Below are 18757 nucleotides of genomic sequence, written 5' to 3' on the forward strand. Positions count from 1 at the left end.
CTATGAATACATTTCATTTTACATCAATCTTTTCTTCCTACTGTACTTGAGTTTCTAACCTGGGAAGATTGGGACATCGCCACCAGCGTGACGCGATCACTTGGCAGGTGATGGGCGTGCAGGACGCTGCAGCCACAAAAAACGGGCGCTGTCACTGCAACACCTGCATCTTGCCAATCGCGAGAGGTGCACATGTTAAGACTCTGACTCGTAAGCGGCTTCACAGACCCTCCAATCATGGCCTGGGGTACATGGCAATGATTCGCTGAGGCATATTTCCAGTATGCAAAAGCAGCTTAATGATTCCTGTCATGTACAACGTGATAATGTACTGCAGCACCAAAAGGTATATGCGCCAAACACAATCCAGTGTACCCGAAATCCAAGATCCAATCCAAAATCGAAGCCCGAAAATGTAACAATATTTTGGTGATCAAGTCTCCGTCTCGACATCAGGCTCGCGCCCAGTCAATCCACCAACCCCAAGCTTCTTCTTCATCTTACTCAACCCGAACTTCACCTCGTCCCTCGCAAAGACCGCATTTCGCGCCGGACGCCACTGCATCAAGCCCCGCTGCTGGCGCTGGTCACTCCGCTTGTTGGACTCCTTCGTCTGTTTGACATTGGACCGGGACGAAGACGCCTCCGCCGTTGGGCTGATGGTCGAGGGACCGTAGGAAGACGAGGTGCGCGCTTCGCTTTCTACCTCCGAGTCACTAGACTCATTTTGGTTGTCCTCCTCCGGCACAGCCTGCTCCCCATTTTGCGGCCGCGAGGCATGAGCAGGCTGGCCCTCCAGCGGCGGCGGCGTGACGGGGTCATGGGCAGGTGCATCACGACCGGGCTCCGCGACCTTCTGCCCGTCGGAATCCGTATAAGCGCGCGGGTCATGGCCGAATGCACCGCTCCAATCGTGCCCCTCGCGATCGATCCAGCGCCGACGCTCGGCGGGATCAGCTTGTTTGAGAACATCCCGGCTGTCAATGAGCGACAGCTCGTGTTTCTGCTGTACTTCTTCCGGGACTTCCTTCTCGACGGTGCGCGAGCGAACGCCTTGTGACATGCATGCTTCCCATGTTTCGAAGGTCTCGCGGGAGTCGTTGTCGACGACGAATTGCTCGTGCGACTCGTCGATGCCAGGTGAGAACTTGCAGCGGAACTGCAGTCTGCCGACCTCGGTCAGATCTTCGAGTCCCGGAACCTCCTTGGCTTTCCAGTTCTTTTCTGTAACGTAGTTTTGCGTCAGGCGTGGACCGGCCTTGGTGGTCCAGATGGGGATGTCGATATCCGTATCCTCGTTGTCGACGAGATGCTGCAGCCACAATACCGCATAAGCAGCCGCGTTGCGTTTGCCCTGGTTATGGAACTCGAAGACAACAGGCGATCGATACCGATGCTTGACAGGCATCCGCAGTGAGTCCCGATACGTCTCGTCAGAAACATCGTAGACCGTATCACTGCCTTCCAGCTTGCACATATGTCGGGTGATCTTGCCGATACTCCCACCAGTGCGCAGCTTAATCTTCGCCTGGCGGCCGTAATTCTTCGCAACGACCTTGCTGGCGAGGAACTCAAAGGTGCCGACGTCCCAACCCAGCATGGTAGGCGGGAGTTTGGTCTCAACGTGCCGGAATAGCAGCGAGATGCGGATGCGGCCGAATCCGATTCCGCCGTCCAGCGGGTACCAGCGGGTTACCTGGGAGCTCGTCTGGAAGATATCTGACAGCTTGATGGGGACGACGCCGAGGACGGGGTCGTGTTCGCGGTAGCGCTGGTCGCGCACTGTGACTGTCACGACGGCGGATCGCCAGTCGCGGACAAAGCGCTCCGTTCCGGCGTTGAAGATGGGCTTGGAGCTCACGGCTTTGGGGCGGGTACGGTAGATCTGATCATGTCAATACCGAGAATACTCGCATGCTGATGTAGGTGAGGTACTTACCAGCTGATCATTCAGCAAAATCTTACAGTAACTAGTAGGAAGATCACCACCTTGCTCCTCGGTGTTTTCACCAAATGGCTTCGCAGGCTCATACTCCTTGCCCTTGCGGTTTCCATCGCTACCCTTGATATTCTGGAGCTGCAGGTTTACAATCTGGTGCACGACGATATGTATGATACCACTCGGCCAGATAGGATCGGGTGGAGTATGCATGACAGCATCCTCTTCCTCGTTGTTAATAGTTCCCTTCTCATCTTCAAAGGTGGGGTCACCCTTCAGATTCTCAGGGAGATCCTTCTTCTTGCCATCGGTGCGCAGCTCGCGTCGTAACTTCGGCTTTCCGAAATATCCAACCTCCCAATGCAATTGGCCGGGCATTTCACTGCCTTCGTTAAGACCTTGCAGCCTGGAGACTTGCGGGTACATTCGGCTAGGATGCTGGAGCATTTCCCGGATAGGCAGTTCCACCTTGCCGACGATATCGTCTGCCGTGTTGCGGTCCGAGTCCCAGAGCTCGACACTGAGGTTTTCGTTTGCCTTGATAAGCTCAGGTGACACAAGGAGCGCAGCAGTTTCTTCCCAAATCGGGTTCAGGTCATCCGTGATCACTCGAGTGCAGTACATGGGCTTGCCGTACTTGGAGAAAGAGAGGTTGATGTACGGGTCACTGCCGCCGCCCTCGCTGCCACGACGATCCTGTTTACTCAGGCCAACGGCACGGTGGATACGAACCCACATAACGCCTATAGCGAGAGTATCCTTGTGAATATCGTCGCCCTTGAGCATCATGCTAAGGTCCATGGTCATCGACTTTGGCGCAGCAAACATAGCACAAGCAGTACCGATAGCGTAGTTAACGAAGTTCGAGATCAAAGGCAGGTTGAGGACATTAACTCCTCGACGGAGCATAGGTACACATCCTGCCTTGACGTGCGGGATGCCGACCAGACTGAAAGTAAGCTCCTTCGCGAATGGAGGCTCGGGGGTCATCTGCAGACGAAGTCGGACTGTGCCCACCAGCTCAGTGAGCTCAACAAAGACCGGGAACGGTACTCCGAAAAGACCACGAATACCCAGGTAGAACACGATCTGCATGTGCATGTTGCTGGCCTTGGAGGACGCAGTCGACCCACTTGGTTTGGCATGGTAGGCAAATGAAGCTTCCATGTTGTAGTAGCTACCTCCCTCTTCCGCGGCGGCAGCTTCCTGGGGGTCCTTGTTCTCGACGTTCTCCTTGTGGATGTTTTCTTTCAGGTCTGTAACATGCTCATCGGGTAGAGCTCGCATGCTCAGAATACGGAAGGGGTTGTTTCCTTGGTCGATCTCGGCGATGCGAACGTTCTCCACTACACTAGGTGCGGATGCTTGCATGATGTCCTCGATCGTATCGGCCATTGGGACGAGCATGTCGGGGTTGACAAGACCCCAGACCACGGCAAGGAAGCTGTTCATCCATTCGACAGATTCGGGAAGCAGGTTTGCAGTAGCCTATCCTCATTAGTCATTGTACAATGCGAGCCTCTAGTATTTTTTAAAAAGAGACATACCGTCTGTCCACGTAGCTGCTCACTGCTCCACTCCATCTCTTTACCACTCTTGATGACCTGCTGCACCCAGAGCCAGACACCGCTGGCAATGCATGCAGCCAACGGAATAAGACCCAGCAATGATCCACCAAAGGTACGGCCGAGCACGATGATAGCGAACGGGATCGCAATGCAGAGAGTCATTGCCCGCTTCTCCAATTGATCAAACATGGGCTGGTATGAGACTGTAGGCGTGGGGTGGAAGAGCACATTCGTCTTTTCGCCGCGGATGGGCACATCGGACGTCGTGCCCTCTGCAATTGGGTCGGGAGGCGCGGTGATATCTTGGTTCTCTTTGTATTCGGAGAATTCCTGGTCATGACTTGTTTGGACCTCCTGAGTCGTTGTCAATATATGCATGCCAGTCTTCCTCATGGGTTTGCTATAACTCACGGTCGGTCGTCCGAGATTTGCATTAGGCACCGTCAACTGCGACCAATTAGCTGGGTGATATTGTATATACGAGAATAAATCTCACCTTAGGGTCTTTGACAGCATCCATCGACGTCTCATCCTGATCTTCCACCCCAATCTCTCGACCGGTAGTTGGATCGGTCACCATACGGACCTTGGCCTGGGATACCTCCCGAGCCTTATGCGCAGAGACATCGCCCTGGGTGCCTTCCTCATCATGCTCCTTGAGCTTCTGATCTCTTTCCTTTTTCTGTTTACTCTCCTCGTCAATTCGACGATCCCGCTCCTTCTTCTCCTGGTCGAGATGCTCGATGAATTTCTGCACAGTCGGCACCGGATTCGTGCCGCTCCAGTGTTCGCCGACGCGATGCTGCTGGGGCGATTCAGTCAGTTTGTCGTTTGGCGGCGCCATGGTAGGAATTAATCGTCAGGTATATATGCGTATGATTCGTATTCGTTGCTCGATGTATACCCGGGGGCTGTAGTGCAGGGAATGGAATGTTGAATGGGATTCCTGACAGCAGCCCCCGCTCGAACTGCAATGGTAGAAGGAATTGAAAAATAGGTCGCGAGGAGGTTAAGTCTGGCAATGTGATTTTGGTAGCTGTTAGGTAGCGGTGTCTTCAAAGGCAGCGGAAGAGCTGGCTGCGAAGCTCACCCCGGAACTACGTCATCGGCGGGCGGAACCCGGGAATTGCGCTGTGGACTCATCGATGACGCTGCAACTTGTCAGCTCGCACGGAAGCTGCAGCTTGGCGACAATCAATCTGCTTATTCTTCTCTATTCTCCACAACTGTTGCTGTGCTGTTCGTCTGCCCGTCCATTGCGGCGGAAATCTTGTCTTGGCATGGTGAGGCCATAGGGTCCAGCCAGTTTTGGGCCCGCTCATAACTTCATATACCCAAGGTCGTTCCGGCCATGTCGTAAGTACTTACGACTTCGATCGATTTGTACGCTTTTGCGATTGAGGTTTTCTTCGATACTTTGGTCCATACGAAGAGCATAGGCGGGTTGACAGGTCATTTTCGAGTGGAGGTATGAACCCCAGGCCATGATGTCATTAGGAGAGCTTGCGGTCGTTCATGACTTCAATGCAATGCAGCGTCTACTGCGATTTGCTACAACTATGGAAAATATCATATGGTTCATCCCTGGGATGCAAATCTGAATCTTCCCCGTAGCCTTGCGACCCGGGATCAGCGTGGTACAGGCACTGTCGATCGATGGGTTCGCCACGAGTAAACATGTAACTGTATCTCGGCCGCAGGGGATGAAGGCGAAGTAGCCTCAAAAGGCATTGAGATAGATGTACCTTGTGTCTCTTCAGCTTATGCACCGCGGTTGTACATTGAGAAGTCCTTCTGTCGATATACGTCTGAACTCCATCTCTAAAATGTCACAGAAGAGAGCATGTGCCCTTTGACAAGGCTAACAGGCCTATCACCCAAACCCGGTAAATCCTTTAGTCCCGTCAGGGTGCTTGATGGAGTTGTGTTTGTTTATGAAGTGCCGGCATGAGGCATCTCGAGAGTTTGGTGCGAGCGACCACGTGTACGATCTATGAGATCGCCATTGAAACGTCCCAGTTCCTGACACTGTCCCCCAGATGTGCCACTAGAGGTTAGGCCAGATGGGATATTGTTTTCATCATTATTAAAGACCAGCGATGACTAGGGTAGAGTAATAAACAGGGCGACTTGATAGTTATATCAAATAGTTAGATGAGTTGATGCCTGAAATTATTGCCTCAGGCTACAAAGATCGGCCGAGCTGGAGAAAGTGGGTTTCTTTATCACCACGGGACCTTCTGGCGCTTCACCCTCCCACGACTTCGGAGCACCTCAGGTCGTAACCATCCGAGATCCACCGCTGCCCAAATCCAGAGGCCCTTTCGCCTGAACACATTGGGAGCCCATTCCCCTGTTAATACAATTGTCGCTATGTCAACACCGGAGGAATCACCAGCTCAGCGGGCCTCACGCCTGCGACGTGAGCGTCGCGAGGCCAAAATCAAGGAGGGAGGCTCAGCGCGCCTGGACAAAATCACCAGTCTGAGTGGACGCACTCCTCAATCTGGTATGTAATGATGCCCTTCCTCCTGCCGTTCGGAAGACCCCCTCCGCGCAAGCTCGCTCGTGTTCGCATTGCTAACATGTTATCCCACAGTCCGCGAAGAAGCCTCACCATCTCCGCAGCCAGCCATCTCCCCATCTCCATCGCCAGTCCCTCAAAACCGTCCTTCGCCATCCCCGCAACCAAGCATGTCATCGAATGAAGCCATCCAAGCGCAACAAGAAGCCTTCCGAGCCATGCTTCGACAGTCCGCACCCGACCAAGGACAAGGTCCGCAAGGCGAGGACATGGAAGACCCCACGATGAAGCTCCTCAGCTCCCTTCTCGGCAACATGCAAGGCGATCCCAATGCATCTCCCGGCGCTCCCGGTGCTCCCCCGGGTGCCGTGCCCGAACAACAATCCGGCCTGTCCCCGGGCGTGATCGCATCCATGCTCGGCGCACCACCCTTCCTCGCCAACATGCTCGGCGCAGCCACCCAGAAACCGACGGAGCAGGAGAAAAAGACTATTCGAGTGTGGAAGGGGCTGCATATCGTTTTCGCCATAGGTATTGCAGTCTATCTGCTTTTCGTCATTGGTGCGTCGGTTGCGACATTTGGAAGCCCGCCCCCGAAACCTGCTACGGCCCAGAACCCGTTCTTGATTTTCGTTACCGGGGAGGTTCTCTTGACAAGTGGTCGCGTATTAATTGGTGGGAAACCTGGCGGGATTGGTATGGTTATGCAGCTTTTCAAAGATGTGGTACGCGATGGTAGCCTGGTGCTATTTGCACTGGGTCTAGGAGCCTGGTACACGCGCGAGTGGCAGACAATTGCATGATAGCATCATAACTACAACGAATGGACGAGAATTTCACAGCGCCAACTTACCCTAAGGTACTGTTTAACAGAATCTATTGACTCATTAGAATTCTATTCAACTCGGAGTAGACGTTAATGTTGCCGAAACATGCTATCGATTGGAAAGGACGATCCTCATTCAGGCGGACCGATTCAACATCCGCAATGTTTGTCACGTCCATAGGCATTCAAGTAGACTGAGGTCGCTGTGATGGCAAAACCGCACTTCGCAGAATACTCATAGCCGATACATCCAACCCCCAATCGCCATTCCACTGCGCCATGCGCGCCCCCTTCTTGAAATGCGCCGCAATATGCTCTGCCCTCGTAGCCCAAGTAGGTAGCGAACAATCACAAAAGCCGCAACGACTTTGCACGTTACCGCCAGAGCCTCTCCAAGCATCCAGGTCGAGTGCAGGCGATTTGGCACAGGCATGGAACTTGCGAAGATGTTGCAACAAGTAATCTTTCCGGCTGAATGACCTTTCGGCTGTGGGTTTCTCAGCGCATATATGGAACTCGTGTTCCTCCCAATGCGCTGGTGTTGGGTAGCTAGCGTCGCAGAAGGGACATTCTGCGATCGAGGCACAGAATTGTTGTTGCAGCGCAGCGAGGTTGGGAGTGCAGATCCACGAGTCGAGTTGTAGGTGGACGCTCTTTTCGTGTCGCGCCCAGTCATGTCTTTTCGAGAAACATGAAGTGCAAAATGTGCATTCGTATTGACCCTCGTCCCTGGATGGTCGTTTTCGTCGCTGTCGACGAGCACTTGGGGTTTTTGGGAGGAGGGGGAAGGGCATATTCCCTTCACCTCCCGACTGGTAACTCCATGTCGATGAAACGCTCTCCGATGTCTCGGACGCCCGACTGCCAAAGCTGGAAGCAGAAGATGCGAGGTGCGATGATGTTTCATCGAAATTGAAAAGATCCATGGCATTCCCATCAAAGTGGAACGGGTCCATCGCCGGACTGGGGTCTTCAACGTCCAACGCAATGGCATCTTGAATAGCGGATTCTGGGACAGGCTCATCCTCTGGTGGTGATGCTTTCCACCGTTCCATAGGTGACATCACCGAGCTCAGAGTACTTGTTATCAATGGTGAGCCCGCACGCGAGCGCGAGGTCGATGTCTGATTCGATGACTGGATCTTTTGCTTCTGCCGTCGGCGAGCGTTGGCAAACCAAGTCGAGACACGCTTTTGAGAGAACCCGGTTTCTTTCGATAGTTCTTCCTTTTGGGCTTCAGTCGGATATGGGTATTCCTGGTTCCGGTAGAACCACTCTCGCAGAACCCTGGCACCCTTTCTCACAAACTGTTTCGATTCCTTGCGGTCTTCGAGTCCTTCAAAGCTGAAATGCATTCCCTGGGTCATAATCAGCCTGCGATCGGCAAGAGTTTCTGTTGAGCACTTACGCCATCCTCTGTGTCTTCGGGTAGGCCATGGAGGTGGCCTAGCACAGGCGAAAATGTCTCGAAGCCAGATGGGTGACGCTTTTCTCCTCTGGCTAAACTGCACTCCCGGAACAGTGCCACGCAACTTGAACACGCGGTTACAGGATTGGGGTTGGCGGCTGTCGTGCGAATGATCAGACATTGTAACCGATGCCTGCGGCAATAGTTACACGGTACTGGTGGTCGATGGGCTCCATCAAGCCACTGGGGAACATTTGCGAGGTCCGGCAAGGGCGCAGAGATGTCAGTCAATTCCGTTAGATCCCGATGTTCTTGAAAGTGCTGACTGGGAACATCTGCAGGTTGCAGTACTGAATAGTTTCGCTCGGACGTCACTGAAGATTGATGCGAGTCGAGTCCCGTGAACTGAGACCATTCTAGATTTGTCGGGTCGGAGGAGCAAAAGTAAAAATCATGAAGGGCATTCCAGTCTGCCTGTGAATTCTCATGTAGCCAGCCCTCCGGTACATTGGAATCCAGTATGCCAGATAGTCCCGGCTCGGGCAGTGACTCTGGCAACCGGCGGGGCGGAGCTGAGTTGGGCTGCAGTCGCGGGTCCATGGTGAGTATATATCACAATCCGAAAGCCATAAAGATCGTCAGAGACCACGGGCCCTACTGTATTGGGAGAAAGTGGGTTGCGTGAGGTTCGATTACGATTGCTGGGCTCTGCATCATCGCTATCCTCGGAGGCCCGTCGAAGCACTGCTTGTTGCCGCTAATCCAAAAGAGGCTAGGGCGCCGCTGGGAGCCACAGCGCCGTCGGCGAACATACTGAGTAATCATATAGCCAGGCCTTTACTGTGGGCTACTGCGAAGAGAGCGGCCAGAAGAAATGTGCAACTGAGATCAAAAGGCAAAGCTGTTTCTAATTCTTCCATAACAATATTGAATGTATATTTAGATTGGGCAAAAGGGTGGATAAAATCATGAAACGAAAAGCGCACAATCGGATAGAACCTAATAGCTTAATCTCCCCACCTCGGAAAACTTCGCTTCACTTTCTCCTGGCCTGATAAGGCTATACTCTATGGTTCAGAGCGAAGAATCATTATTTAAAGATTGATAATTTTTTATCACAAGCTTTGAGAACTGCAGAAAATTGTAGAAGTCCTATCTTCTCCCGTTCAGATGACAATATCTCATCAACCATGGATTGACCGACCTCAAAATCAACAAAGTCGCCAGTAAAATGCTAAAAATTTTGGAGTGAGTAACGTAGATACTTGCAAGGCGGCATGCATATATTATATATATATACATATATTCCAAAATACTTACCTCAACAGTGTGTGCTATGCAAGGAGAAGCCTCTGGGCTATTCTCAACCTTGTCATCCAGAGATCGAAAACGAGCGCTTCGGTCATGACGATGACTTTGATTTCATGCTATTGGAAGAAGAGCCCTTGGAGCCTTCTCCCGATTTACCCGATGGCTTTGAGCCTGCCTGGGGCTTGGTTGAAGAGATCGAAGTGGAGACCGAGTTTGGATTTCCAGAATTCGGCCGTCCAGAATCGTTTGTGTTGACACCGAGCAGCTCCAACGGGGTTCCTCCAAGGATCATTTTGGCAAATGGTACATAGAAAAGACAAGGTGGATATGTATCGCGGGAAAAACAAGAGAAGCTGTCAAGCTGGTGTTTTGAGCCTATTCGAATGTCTGGGGCGAAGGAGAACTGCAATGCCAAACTTCATCGAGAGCCATGGGGATCTAATATACTCCTCGCTGGGTACAGTTATTTTCGGCTTCGGCTTTCGAGGAAGGTCCTTATAGCTCACAAGTGTTGTGGAGCCCTCCATAGAAACCACTCAGGCAAGGTGGATAGAGCCAAGAGCGCAGGCAGTCAATGACAAGACGCCTAAAGAGCTCATATGGGGTAGGTTTCTTGATTTTCATGAATCTTTTTCTTGTCTCATCTCTCCATGTGTCTTGAGGACCAGTGTCTGAATGGCCGTTAGACTAGGATGGCTGTGGAATCTTGGCTTCGGGGCCCGCAGCATTAACACGAACCATGAAATGATCACGATTTAGAGGCTCGTACCAGCAGCCAATAGAAGCTCCGATGTCATCAATAGAATGCTTTGATCAGAAACTAGAACAGGTAACTGCTTCTTGGCGCGAACTGAATTCAGCTTGCACCTCACGCAACGAGCTGTCTCATCTGAAGGAAGAGTCGGTATTGGCTGTGTTTTTTCATTTCGGCGTGCCAGATGAAACACCGGCATGGGTCCATCCTTATTCAGCCCTAGGGGTGACTAGCCTCAATTGTGAAGAGCGCTCCGACATGCCTGCTCCTCGAGATGCGGGGGACAAATAGGGTAATGCAAGCGTCGGTCACTGGGATGGCCCCCACGAGGCGGCTATGCGGTCCAACATTATGAAACAGGGCGTTGATTGGTCTAGTTCTGCGGCAGTCGGTCGAGCCGATTAGGTTCCTGTAGCTAGCGGCCTTAATGGTGACCGATCGGTGATCCGTCAGGCCTAATCGAGGTACGCGCGGCGCTGGGTCGATTTTGCCATGGCTTACTTGCCCGATCGAGTGCGATGTGCCGATGTCCGCTCATGTGAAGTCACCAGCTTCGTGTCCGGTAAACCTCACTAATGTTTTCATGGCTTAAGAGTTACTGAGCTTAATGAGCTTATTAGATGGTTGGATGCGAGCAATCGATAGTGTTGGTACCTGATTCAGAGGTTGTTTCTAAAAATACTAGGGAACGGGGAATCGAACCCGTGAGGCGTCCATACTATCTACTGCTTTGTAGATGTGCTCGTGGGTTTTGTTTCGCATCTGTTCATAACGTAAGGGTAGCCGACTGATTGTGACCCGCAGAAAAGGTCTTGGAGCTCCCACGGAATCGGATGGTTCCCTTTGTGCCGTCGGGTACATCGGCGTGTACTCGCAAACCCGTCTGATGCAAAGCCCACCACACTGACAGCGTATCTCCAGAGCCTGTGACAACCCGAGAACTAGATTTGTTCAATCCCATCGCTATGCCAGTCTCGGGGGCCAAAACCCACTCGTTCCACCCATAGCCTGCAACACCGCTGGCCTGTCGAAGACCAGTCGCCCATTCCGTCAAAACATAAGTGGCAGCTCCTTCCCAAGGGTGACTTTGGCTTGTTAAGAGGCCCAGGCCAGGTGAGCCTTCAACGCTCAGGTATTCCCAGCTCGCACCGGTGGCTGTAGTGTCGTTTCCGATACCCTTTTCCACGTCCTCGGAGAGCATGGCACCTCACATAGGGACGAGAAGTTTCTTCGCCGCGGAAGTCGCATTGCCCATGAAGAGTGCCGGCAGCAAGAATCCATTGGTGTTGGGCGAGATAGACACGCTGGGTTCGGACTCATTGACAGTGGTGGATTCCTTGTAGCCCTGGCCGAGCTTGAGTTGATTGAGGACTTTTGATGAAAGAATTTTCGAGGTCTGAGTCGGGTTTGCGACCCCAGAGGTGATGCACCAGCCAAGAGAAGACACACTGAAGTCCTGGTGTGATTACTGACTCTCTGCGTGTGCTCCAAGCTTTTCATTCCAAAGATGAGCGTTGATGGATTGGAGGACCAGATCATGTGCAGTTCTTTGATACTTCTTTGCATCAGCGGCGTGTCCCAATGCCTCAGCAATCCCAGCAGCGCCTTTGAGCGTTTCAACTGTAAGGCAGCCAACAGCCGAGCCACCCGAGCTGACACCCAGAAAGGCGCTGGCCAGGTCGATCAACCCATCTATAGAATTCCTCGTAGAGAGCATCCAATGCATCTGCTTTCGCCATTGCGACCAAGTATGAGCAGCGTAGTCGAAGTCATTGGTTTGATTCACATAATGATAAAAGCTCAAGAACCCTAGCATTTGGTAGTCCTCCAGAGCCGGATACTCGCCACGCTCACCGAAAGCCTGAACAGTGGTTGATGGGGTGATATCCCATCCTAGCCGCAAAGCTCAGTTGACCGTTTCTCGTTTGGGTATCCAAAGGAAAGAGAGGGTGCCGCGAGTCCAGTCGAACCGGGAGCTGCTAGTGCCAATAATGCGAGAGGTATGGTAGAAATCACCCAGCCAAACCAGGCGGTCACGTTTCGGTCCATCCAAGCAGACCGTTGCCACGCATGCCTGAGTACCGTAACGTGCAGGTGCTTTTTTATCTCGGAGGCTGTCTTTGTACAACAGAGTGCTGTTCTCACTGTCGTAGACCTTTGCGTTCACACCCAGGCCGACTGATCTTGGTAGGCACCGAAGCCAATCGCACCACTCAATGAGACTGCCGAGCCTCCGGTATAATAATCAGACAGGGAGGTGTTGAAGACCTGTGTGCCATTGATTTGGACGGAAATTCGGTCCCCGCCAGAAAGGACAGTCGCTATCTTGTACCATTGCTTTTCGTGCACTACAAAAGGGATGGTGAAGGTGTCAAGTAAATATGTCTCTAGCGTCGTTTGATTGACAAAGTCATAGCCCTTCGCCAGCAAGATGCTGTTTGCAGGAGTGAGAGTTTTGTTAATGTTAGCAAATGTGGTTTTTTTTGGGCAATTCACCTGTGAGCAACAGTTGCAGGCCGGACCCTTTTGCCACTGGTTGAACCTATATGCCGGGATGGATTAGTTGAGCAGGTGCGGTAATGCTGCTGGGGTAAAAGACTTACCATTGTCCACCAGACACCAGCTCTCTCAATGAAAGCTTCAAAAACCAGTGTATAGTTTTCGAATGTTGCAGTCTCCACGTTTGGCGGGGCCCGGGTGCTATGCACAAAGGCACCTTTCACTGGATCGATCGTCCAGATAGGACCTTGTGTGCCATTTTCGAGACATGCCAGGCTCGCTGCCTTCGCGCCAGGCTTCCAAATTTTCGTTGAACACAGCATTGTCACTGTGGAACTGGGATGGGTATTTGGTAGGGTCGGTGCCGTTGACCGTGGGTACAAACCCCACCGCGGAAAACATAACGCTCTTTCCAGCAACGAGGCGAATAGATTGCCATCGCTGACCTCTCTTTATCAGAGGAGACTGTAGCTTTCCGGTATGCGTAACTTCGAAAGTCTCCACTCGGGCCACGTTGGACAGACTTGTCGCGAAGCTGTACGGCCCATCACTCCACGGGTGCTGCCGACCATGATAGGGCTCGCTATACTTCACTTCAATTTGAACCGGCCCTTCTAAAGTGCTGACTTGGAAGAAAGGATACCCGGCCACCTCCGATCCATAATCGATGGTCGCAAAAGGCGACTCGGAATCGAGACTAAAAGCCTTGGGCGAAGAATCTGGCCATTTGATATCTTGCCCCGTTGCAATTGCCTTGGGAGTGAAGACACTATTGTCATCAGCTTTTCATGAACACCAGAGCCAAGGAAACCATTTGAACTTACCTGGTAGAGTTTATCACCGCAGCTCGTGCAGGCAAGAGAAGCCCTTGGGCCCAGAAAGCAACATTGAGGAGCAATTTGAAGCGCATCTTGGGCCGACTCTGATGTAATACATCAAACACCGAAACCAGATCGTATATCACAGACTGTCCAGGGAAACGCTCCTTTAAGATTGTAGGCTGCTCCACAGAATTCAAGTAAAGGATAAGACTCGGGGAATCTTCAACCGAAAGTATTCAGCAGCGCAATATACCTTGTGGAGACCTCGTGAAGATCATGCCCTTTTGGTAGGCATGTCTTCGGACTTGACATCCATCCGACAATTGGAGGTACGTCCATTGATGTCGAGACACCTCAGGGTATTGCTGCTGAATGATTGAGCCCGGTATTTGACATCTCAATTATCCCTCCGGTCGAACGCAATTGCTCTCATGAGCCGTCGATCATGTCTTCTCTTGACGATTCGAATGAAATTCAGTGGGGAGACGCTCCACGTCAGACTCGGAATATCCGAGAATTGCAGAAACCCTAGAAAACCCAACCTCGCAATGAGGTTTTTGATGTTAACAAATTAGCCTACCCCACGAGCAACAAACTTGGCATGTTTGCGCTCGGGTTGCGCCCTCTCTGTGGTAAGTCATCGAAATGCGACAAGGTACCCCTCGTGGGACCCTATTCTGCTGCACTTCTTGTCAACCTTAGTGCATGTCCTTCTCAGACCAACAGACCCCAGTCATGAGCTGGTCATGGCCGGTACACAATTGCCATGGTTGCCTGCAAAATTGGGGGGAAGCGATCAGAATGCGGGGGAATCGCGATCCCCCACACTGAGTTGCCGAAGAAACCCCGGAGGACACCACGTGAGGCCTTCGCTAAACGTTGCAGGCGAGGAATCTCGAGCGAGCAGGGGATTATGGACGATGGCGGCACGGCGGGCTGGCGATTGATGGAAATTCCCGCGCTAAAATGGACGATGCCGGAGATGGCCTTGGCTTTGGCTGGAAGAAGGACAACTCCGGTGGGATGTGGTTGGCAGTCAGTAAAGTGGTTGGCAGTCAGTAAAGCAAGTAAAATATAAAAGCTATCCAAATTAATCCGGGTGGTTGAATCAGTGTGGACTCAATTGTTGAGTGACAGTTTGAAGTTGGTAGCAATGAAAGTTCTCGGTCTTTTCGTGTTCGCCGGCGCGGCGCAGGCAGCTGCGCTTTCCCGCGCGAAGCCGCAGTCTCTTTCGAACATCACCATCTTCTCTCCTCCTTCCGACTACAACATTCCTCGAACTCTCTACGCACGCAACGAGCAGCTTCCTAACGGCGACATTCTCGCAACATGGGAAAACTATTCCCCAGAACCACCGCTGGTGTATTTTCCCGTCTATCGATCCAAGGACTACGGCAAAACTTGGAAGGAGCTCTCCAAGGTCCAGGATACTGCTAACCACCTGGGTCTACGCTACCAGCCATTTTTGTATTATCTCCCAGAGCGCATTGGTGCGTTTAAGAAGGGTACGTTGCTTCTGGCGGGAAGCAGCATTCCGACTGATCTGTCCTCGACCAATATCGATCTATATGCATCGCATGATGATGGTGCGACGTGGAAGTTTGTGAGCCACATTGCAGCTGGTGGGGAGGCTGTTCCGAATAACGGGTTGACCCCAGTCTGGGAGCCATTCTTGCTTGCTCAGTAAGTTACGCCACTGCTCCTTGGCGAGGACTCGTAGTAGCTACTAATCCAATCCACAGCAATGGCAAGTTAATTTGCTACTACTCAGACCAGCGGGCGAATACTACGCACGGCCAGAAGATGGTCCACCAAATCTCCACCGATTTGAAGAAATGGGGAGACGTCGTGGATGATGTGTATGTTCCTCAGGGTTTACTAACAAGAGACACTGCTCACATTGTTCGATATAGCGCCTATCCCACATACACCGACCGTCCTGGAATGCCTATCGTGACAAAGGTACTTTCTTATTGACCCAACGCAAAAGTCTGAATCCTAACACATAATTTTCTAGCTGCCTAACGGCAAATACTTCTACATTTTTGAATACGGCTCCTTCTTCAACACATCATCGTATTCATTCCCGCTCTACTACCGTATCTCATCCGACCCAGAGAACTTTGCATCTGCCCCCGATAACAAGCTCATCGTCTCAAGCGGGACCAAGCCAACCTCCTCTCCATATGTCGTCTGGACTCCGTATGGCGGCAAGCACGGTACTATCATTGCCAGCTCGGGTACGCAAAGTACTCTGTTCATTAACAAGGCACTGGGCGAAGGCGAATGGACAGAGATAGAGTCGCCTGAGGCACACAGCTACACACGTTCACTGCGGGTTCTCGAGGGTAATGGTGGGCGATACTTGCTGGTTAATGGTGGTGGTGTGTTGCAAGGAACCTCGAATTCGGTGACTGCTACAGTGATGGACTTAAAGGACTACCTGTAGACTGATCGAATAGTGGAGAGAAGCTCACTTGATGGTTGAAGTTATGGCTTTGACCGTTTCAACGAAAATTTGGGGAGAATCTAGTCTAGTATCTCTATTTCTTATTCGTGTCTATGAACAGAAATCTAGAGCAAGCAGAGTATAAATCTTCTGCATCTGCTGCAAACTATGAACCGAGACCCATTCTTCCTTCGCATGTAGTCCTTCTCCAGAAGGGCCGAAAACAATCGATGGAATGCCAGCTTGTCCAAGGAGTGCCGCATCGCACCAGAAAGGCATGCTCTGCACAGCAGGCTTCCTATTCCAAACTGTTAACCCACAAGCAATCGCCTTCTGGACGAGGGGGTGATCGACCTGGAGCTTCTGCGTCGGGCGCGACATCGTGACCCGAGGCTCAGTATACCTGAATTGTGGACTTTCCTCGGCGATCTTTCGGAGCATGGTCGACAGGTCATTGATGGTGGAATCTTCCGTCTGCGAAGGCACAGTACGGAATTCGATCGTAATAGTGCATTTTCCGGGATACGAAGAGGGCTCTTGGCCACCTTGGATCAGGCCACAGTGCATTGACCCTTGGCCTAGAAGGTCATCCACAGGCAACTCGGTCTGATATTGTTCGAGTGCCTGCAGGAATCGCCATGCTTGCATGATTGCGTCCTCTCCAGCTGCGGGGTTGGATCCATGGGCTGCTACTCCCAGGATATCGACTTGCACCCACACGAACCCCTTGTGTGCTGTGGCGATCACATGGGAAGTTGGTTCCGCGACAACAGCTGCGTCGGCTGTCCATCCCGCCGCTAGAACATCACGAGTTCCCTGGGATGTATCCTCTTCATCAGAGACTGCTGCAACAATGATATCACCGGCGGGAACTTGGCCGCTGGCCTTGATGGATGCAATGGTCACTAGTGCTGCCGCTAGGCCGCCCTTCATATCCAAAGAGCCACGTCCAAAAACTGCTCGTTCGCCATCCTTCATTCCAATGACTCCTGAAAGGGCATCTTCCTCGTAGCTGGTCAGACTGACTGTGTCGATATGTCCATTGAACATAATAGACTTTCCACCGCCGCTCCCACGAAGAACACCGACAACAGACGGCCGCCCGCGTACTGGTTCCACGCGGTGATATTCGATATCGCGGTGTGCAAACCATGCCTCGAGAAATTCGGCGATTTCACACTCGCCGACACCATCGTCCACTGACAGTGTAGGGTTGGAGGAATTGATTTGAGTGAGAGCTTGAGTCAAGGTCACCGCATCCTCTGCAAAAACATCTCGCGGAGTCTGGTATTTACGAGCACCTTCCGTGCTAAGGAGGACAACAACGGAGTCCTTGCTCAGCAGTGAGGATCCTCCGTTGGAGACGATATGACGGAGAGCAGCTAGTGAAGCTCCACCGCAAGGTCCAGCGGGGACCGACTTCGAGGCAAGATATTGAACGGCACAGTGGCTCTCATAAGAAGAAACAGTGACACAGGCATCAACAAGGCGTTTCAAATCCGGCCATGCGGTAGAAGAGACTGTCCCACAGTTCATGCCGTTCATAATAGTCGATGAAGTTTCCACGGGAATTGATTTGCCAGCCCGCAAGCTCGTTGACAGACACGGGGCAGAGTCAGGCTCAACTGCGACCACTGACAAGGGGTTCTGTCGGGACTTGCAATGCTTGACTACAGCATGGGCAAGGCTACCGACACCAACTGGAGTGAACATCACAGTGCCTGGGAGGCCCATCTGAGCGGCCTGCTGCTCGGCCTCATTCATCATCGTGGAATAGCCTTCCACAATCCAGGCGGGGACATCCTCGTACCCCTCGAATGCCGTATCTTGGATCAAAAGTGCATATTTTCCCTGGCTGACCCGGTCCGACGCCTTCTGTACCGCCTGGTCATAGGATCCCTGAACAACAATCACCTGAGCGCCCTCCGAAGTAATCAACTGTCGCGTAGCTTCGGGCATGGAGTTCGAGACGTAGATTTCAGCGGCAATGCCCAGCAGACGGGCCATGAAAGCAACAGCTCGGCCATGATTACCTTCCGTCGCGGTAATCAATGCAATCGAGGTCGTCTTGGCTTTTGCAGACAATTCTTCCAGGCTAATAGTCGCCGGCAGTCCAAGCTGCTTCGCAACGGCCCGGAAACAACCCCACGAAGCACCCAGTCCTTTGAAAGATGGCAATCCAAATCGGTTACTTTCATCCTTCACGAGCACCGCGCGAACACCCAGCTCGGTCGCGACTCCGGAAAGCGATACTAGCGGCGTTGGCGTATAGTTGAGAAGCGATTGGTGGAATTCAGTCACGCCGAGGGGCTGCGAGTAGTCGAAACGCTCGCCCGCGGCGGCGGGGTTGAAGTAAATTGATCGTCGCGACATTCCAGATCTTGGGGAGTGGCTTAGGTGACTGATTGCCCGTATCAGGCGACAACTTCTTAATTAATGATATTCATACGGTCGGCGCGCCGTCGTTGAGAGCGCCTTCCCCCTTCCACCAACATGCCACGACGCCGGCGCCTTCTTGTGACATTGCGGGTGGAGCTCGGCAATTTTGCTTGTGCCAGGGTCGGAATTCGACGTGGACAATGAAGAATCTCTTCCTAGGCACGATAATAGAACGCCTTTGAACAACACCCGTTGGTCCGTCGATCGATGCTATACGTT

At 52.2% G+C, this 18757-nt stretch overlaps 7 protein-coding genes across 7 annotated transcripts; 2 read left to right on the top strand and 5 right to left on the bottom strand.

Moving 5' to 3' along the window:
* Positions 1-433: 433 nt before the first annotated feature.
* Positions 434-4351, bottom strand: N7532_008308 (C2 domain protein; the record flags this gene model as incomplete). Its single annotated transcript, XM_056620800.1, has 5 exons — positions 434-1885; positions 1940-3427; positions 3487-3861; positions 3919-3954; positions 4004-4351. The coding sequence occupies 5 exons, from the start codon at positions 4349-4351 to the stop codon at positions 434-436; spliced, it is 3699 nt and encodes a 1232-aa protein (XP_056471606.1).
* Positions 4352-5880: 1529 nt separating this feature from the next.
* On the top strand, positions 5881-6834 carry N7532_008309 (uncharacterized protein; the record flags this gene model as incomplete). Its single annotated transcript, XM_056620801.1, has 2 exons — positions 5881-6016; positions 6107-6834. The coding sequence occupies 2 exons, from the start codon at positions 5881-5883 to the stop codon at positions 6832-6834; spliced, it is 864 nt and encodes a 287-aa protein (XP_056471607.1).
* Positions 6835-7042: 208 nt separating this feature from the next.
* N7532_008310 (homeobox domain-containing protein) lies at positions 7043-8865 on the bottom strand (the record flags this gene model as incomplete). Its single annotated transcript, XM_056620802.1, has 2 exons — positions 7043-8215; positions 8266-8865. The coding sequence occupies 2 exons, from the start codon at positions 8863-8865 to the stop codon at positions 7043-7045; spliced, it is 1773 nt and encodes a 590-aa protein (XP_056471608.1).
* A 2231-nt stretch (positions 8866-11096) lies between these two features.
* Positions 11097-11531, bottom strand: N7532_008311 (uncharacterized protein; the record flags this gene model as incomplete). Its single annotated transcript, XM_056620803.1, has 1 exon — positions 11097-11531. The coding sequence occupies one exon, from the start codon at positions 11529-11531 to the stop codon at positions 11097-11099; it is 435 nt and encodes a 144-aa protein (XP_056471609.1).
* A 264-nt stretch (positions 11532-11795) lies between these two features.
* On the bottom strand, positions 11796-13739 carry N7532_008312 (uncharacterized protein; the record flags this gene model as incomplete). Its single annotated transcript, XM_056620804.1, has 5 exons — positions 11796-12223; positions 12526-12826; positions 12934-13165; positions 13215-13598; positions 13654-13739. 5 exons carry the CDS (start codon positions 13737-13739, stop codon positions 11796-11798), a joined length of 1431 nt encoding a protein of 476 aa, XP_056471610.1.
* A 1064-nt stretch (positions 13740-14803) lies between these two features.
* Positions 14804-16099, top strand: N7532_008313 (sialidase family protein; the record flags this gene model as incomplete). The annotated part of the gene is made up of 2 exons (XM_056620805.1): positions 14804-15253; positions 15668-16099. 2 exons carry the CDS (start codon positions 14804-14806, stop codon positions 16097-16099), a joined length of 882 nt encoding a protein of 293 aa, XP_056471611.1.
* A 111-nt stretch (positions 16100-16210) lies between these two features.
* N7532_008314 (putative diaminopropionate ammonia-lyase) lies at positions 16211-18472 on the bottom strand (the record flags this gene model as incomplete). The annotated part of the gene is made up of 1 exon (XM_056620806.1): positions 16211-18472. The coding sequence occupies one exon, from the start codon at positions 18470-18472 to the stop codon at positions 16211-16213; it is 2262 nt and encodes a 753-aa protein (XP_056471612.1).
* Between the last annotated feature and the right edge of the window lie 285 nt (positions 18473-18757).

Source organism: Penicillium argentinense, assembly GCF_028826775.1.
Source record: "Penicillium argentinense strain IBT 30761 chromosome Unknown utg000009l_segment0_segment0, whole genome shotgun sequence".
Classification (NCBI taxonomy): domain Eukaryota; kingdom Fungi; phylum Ascomycota; class Eurotiomycetes; order Eurotiales; family Aspergillaceae; genus Penicillium; species Penicillium argentinense.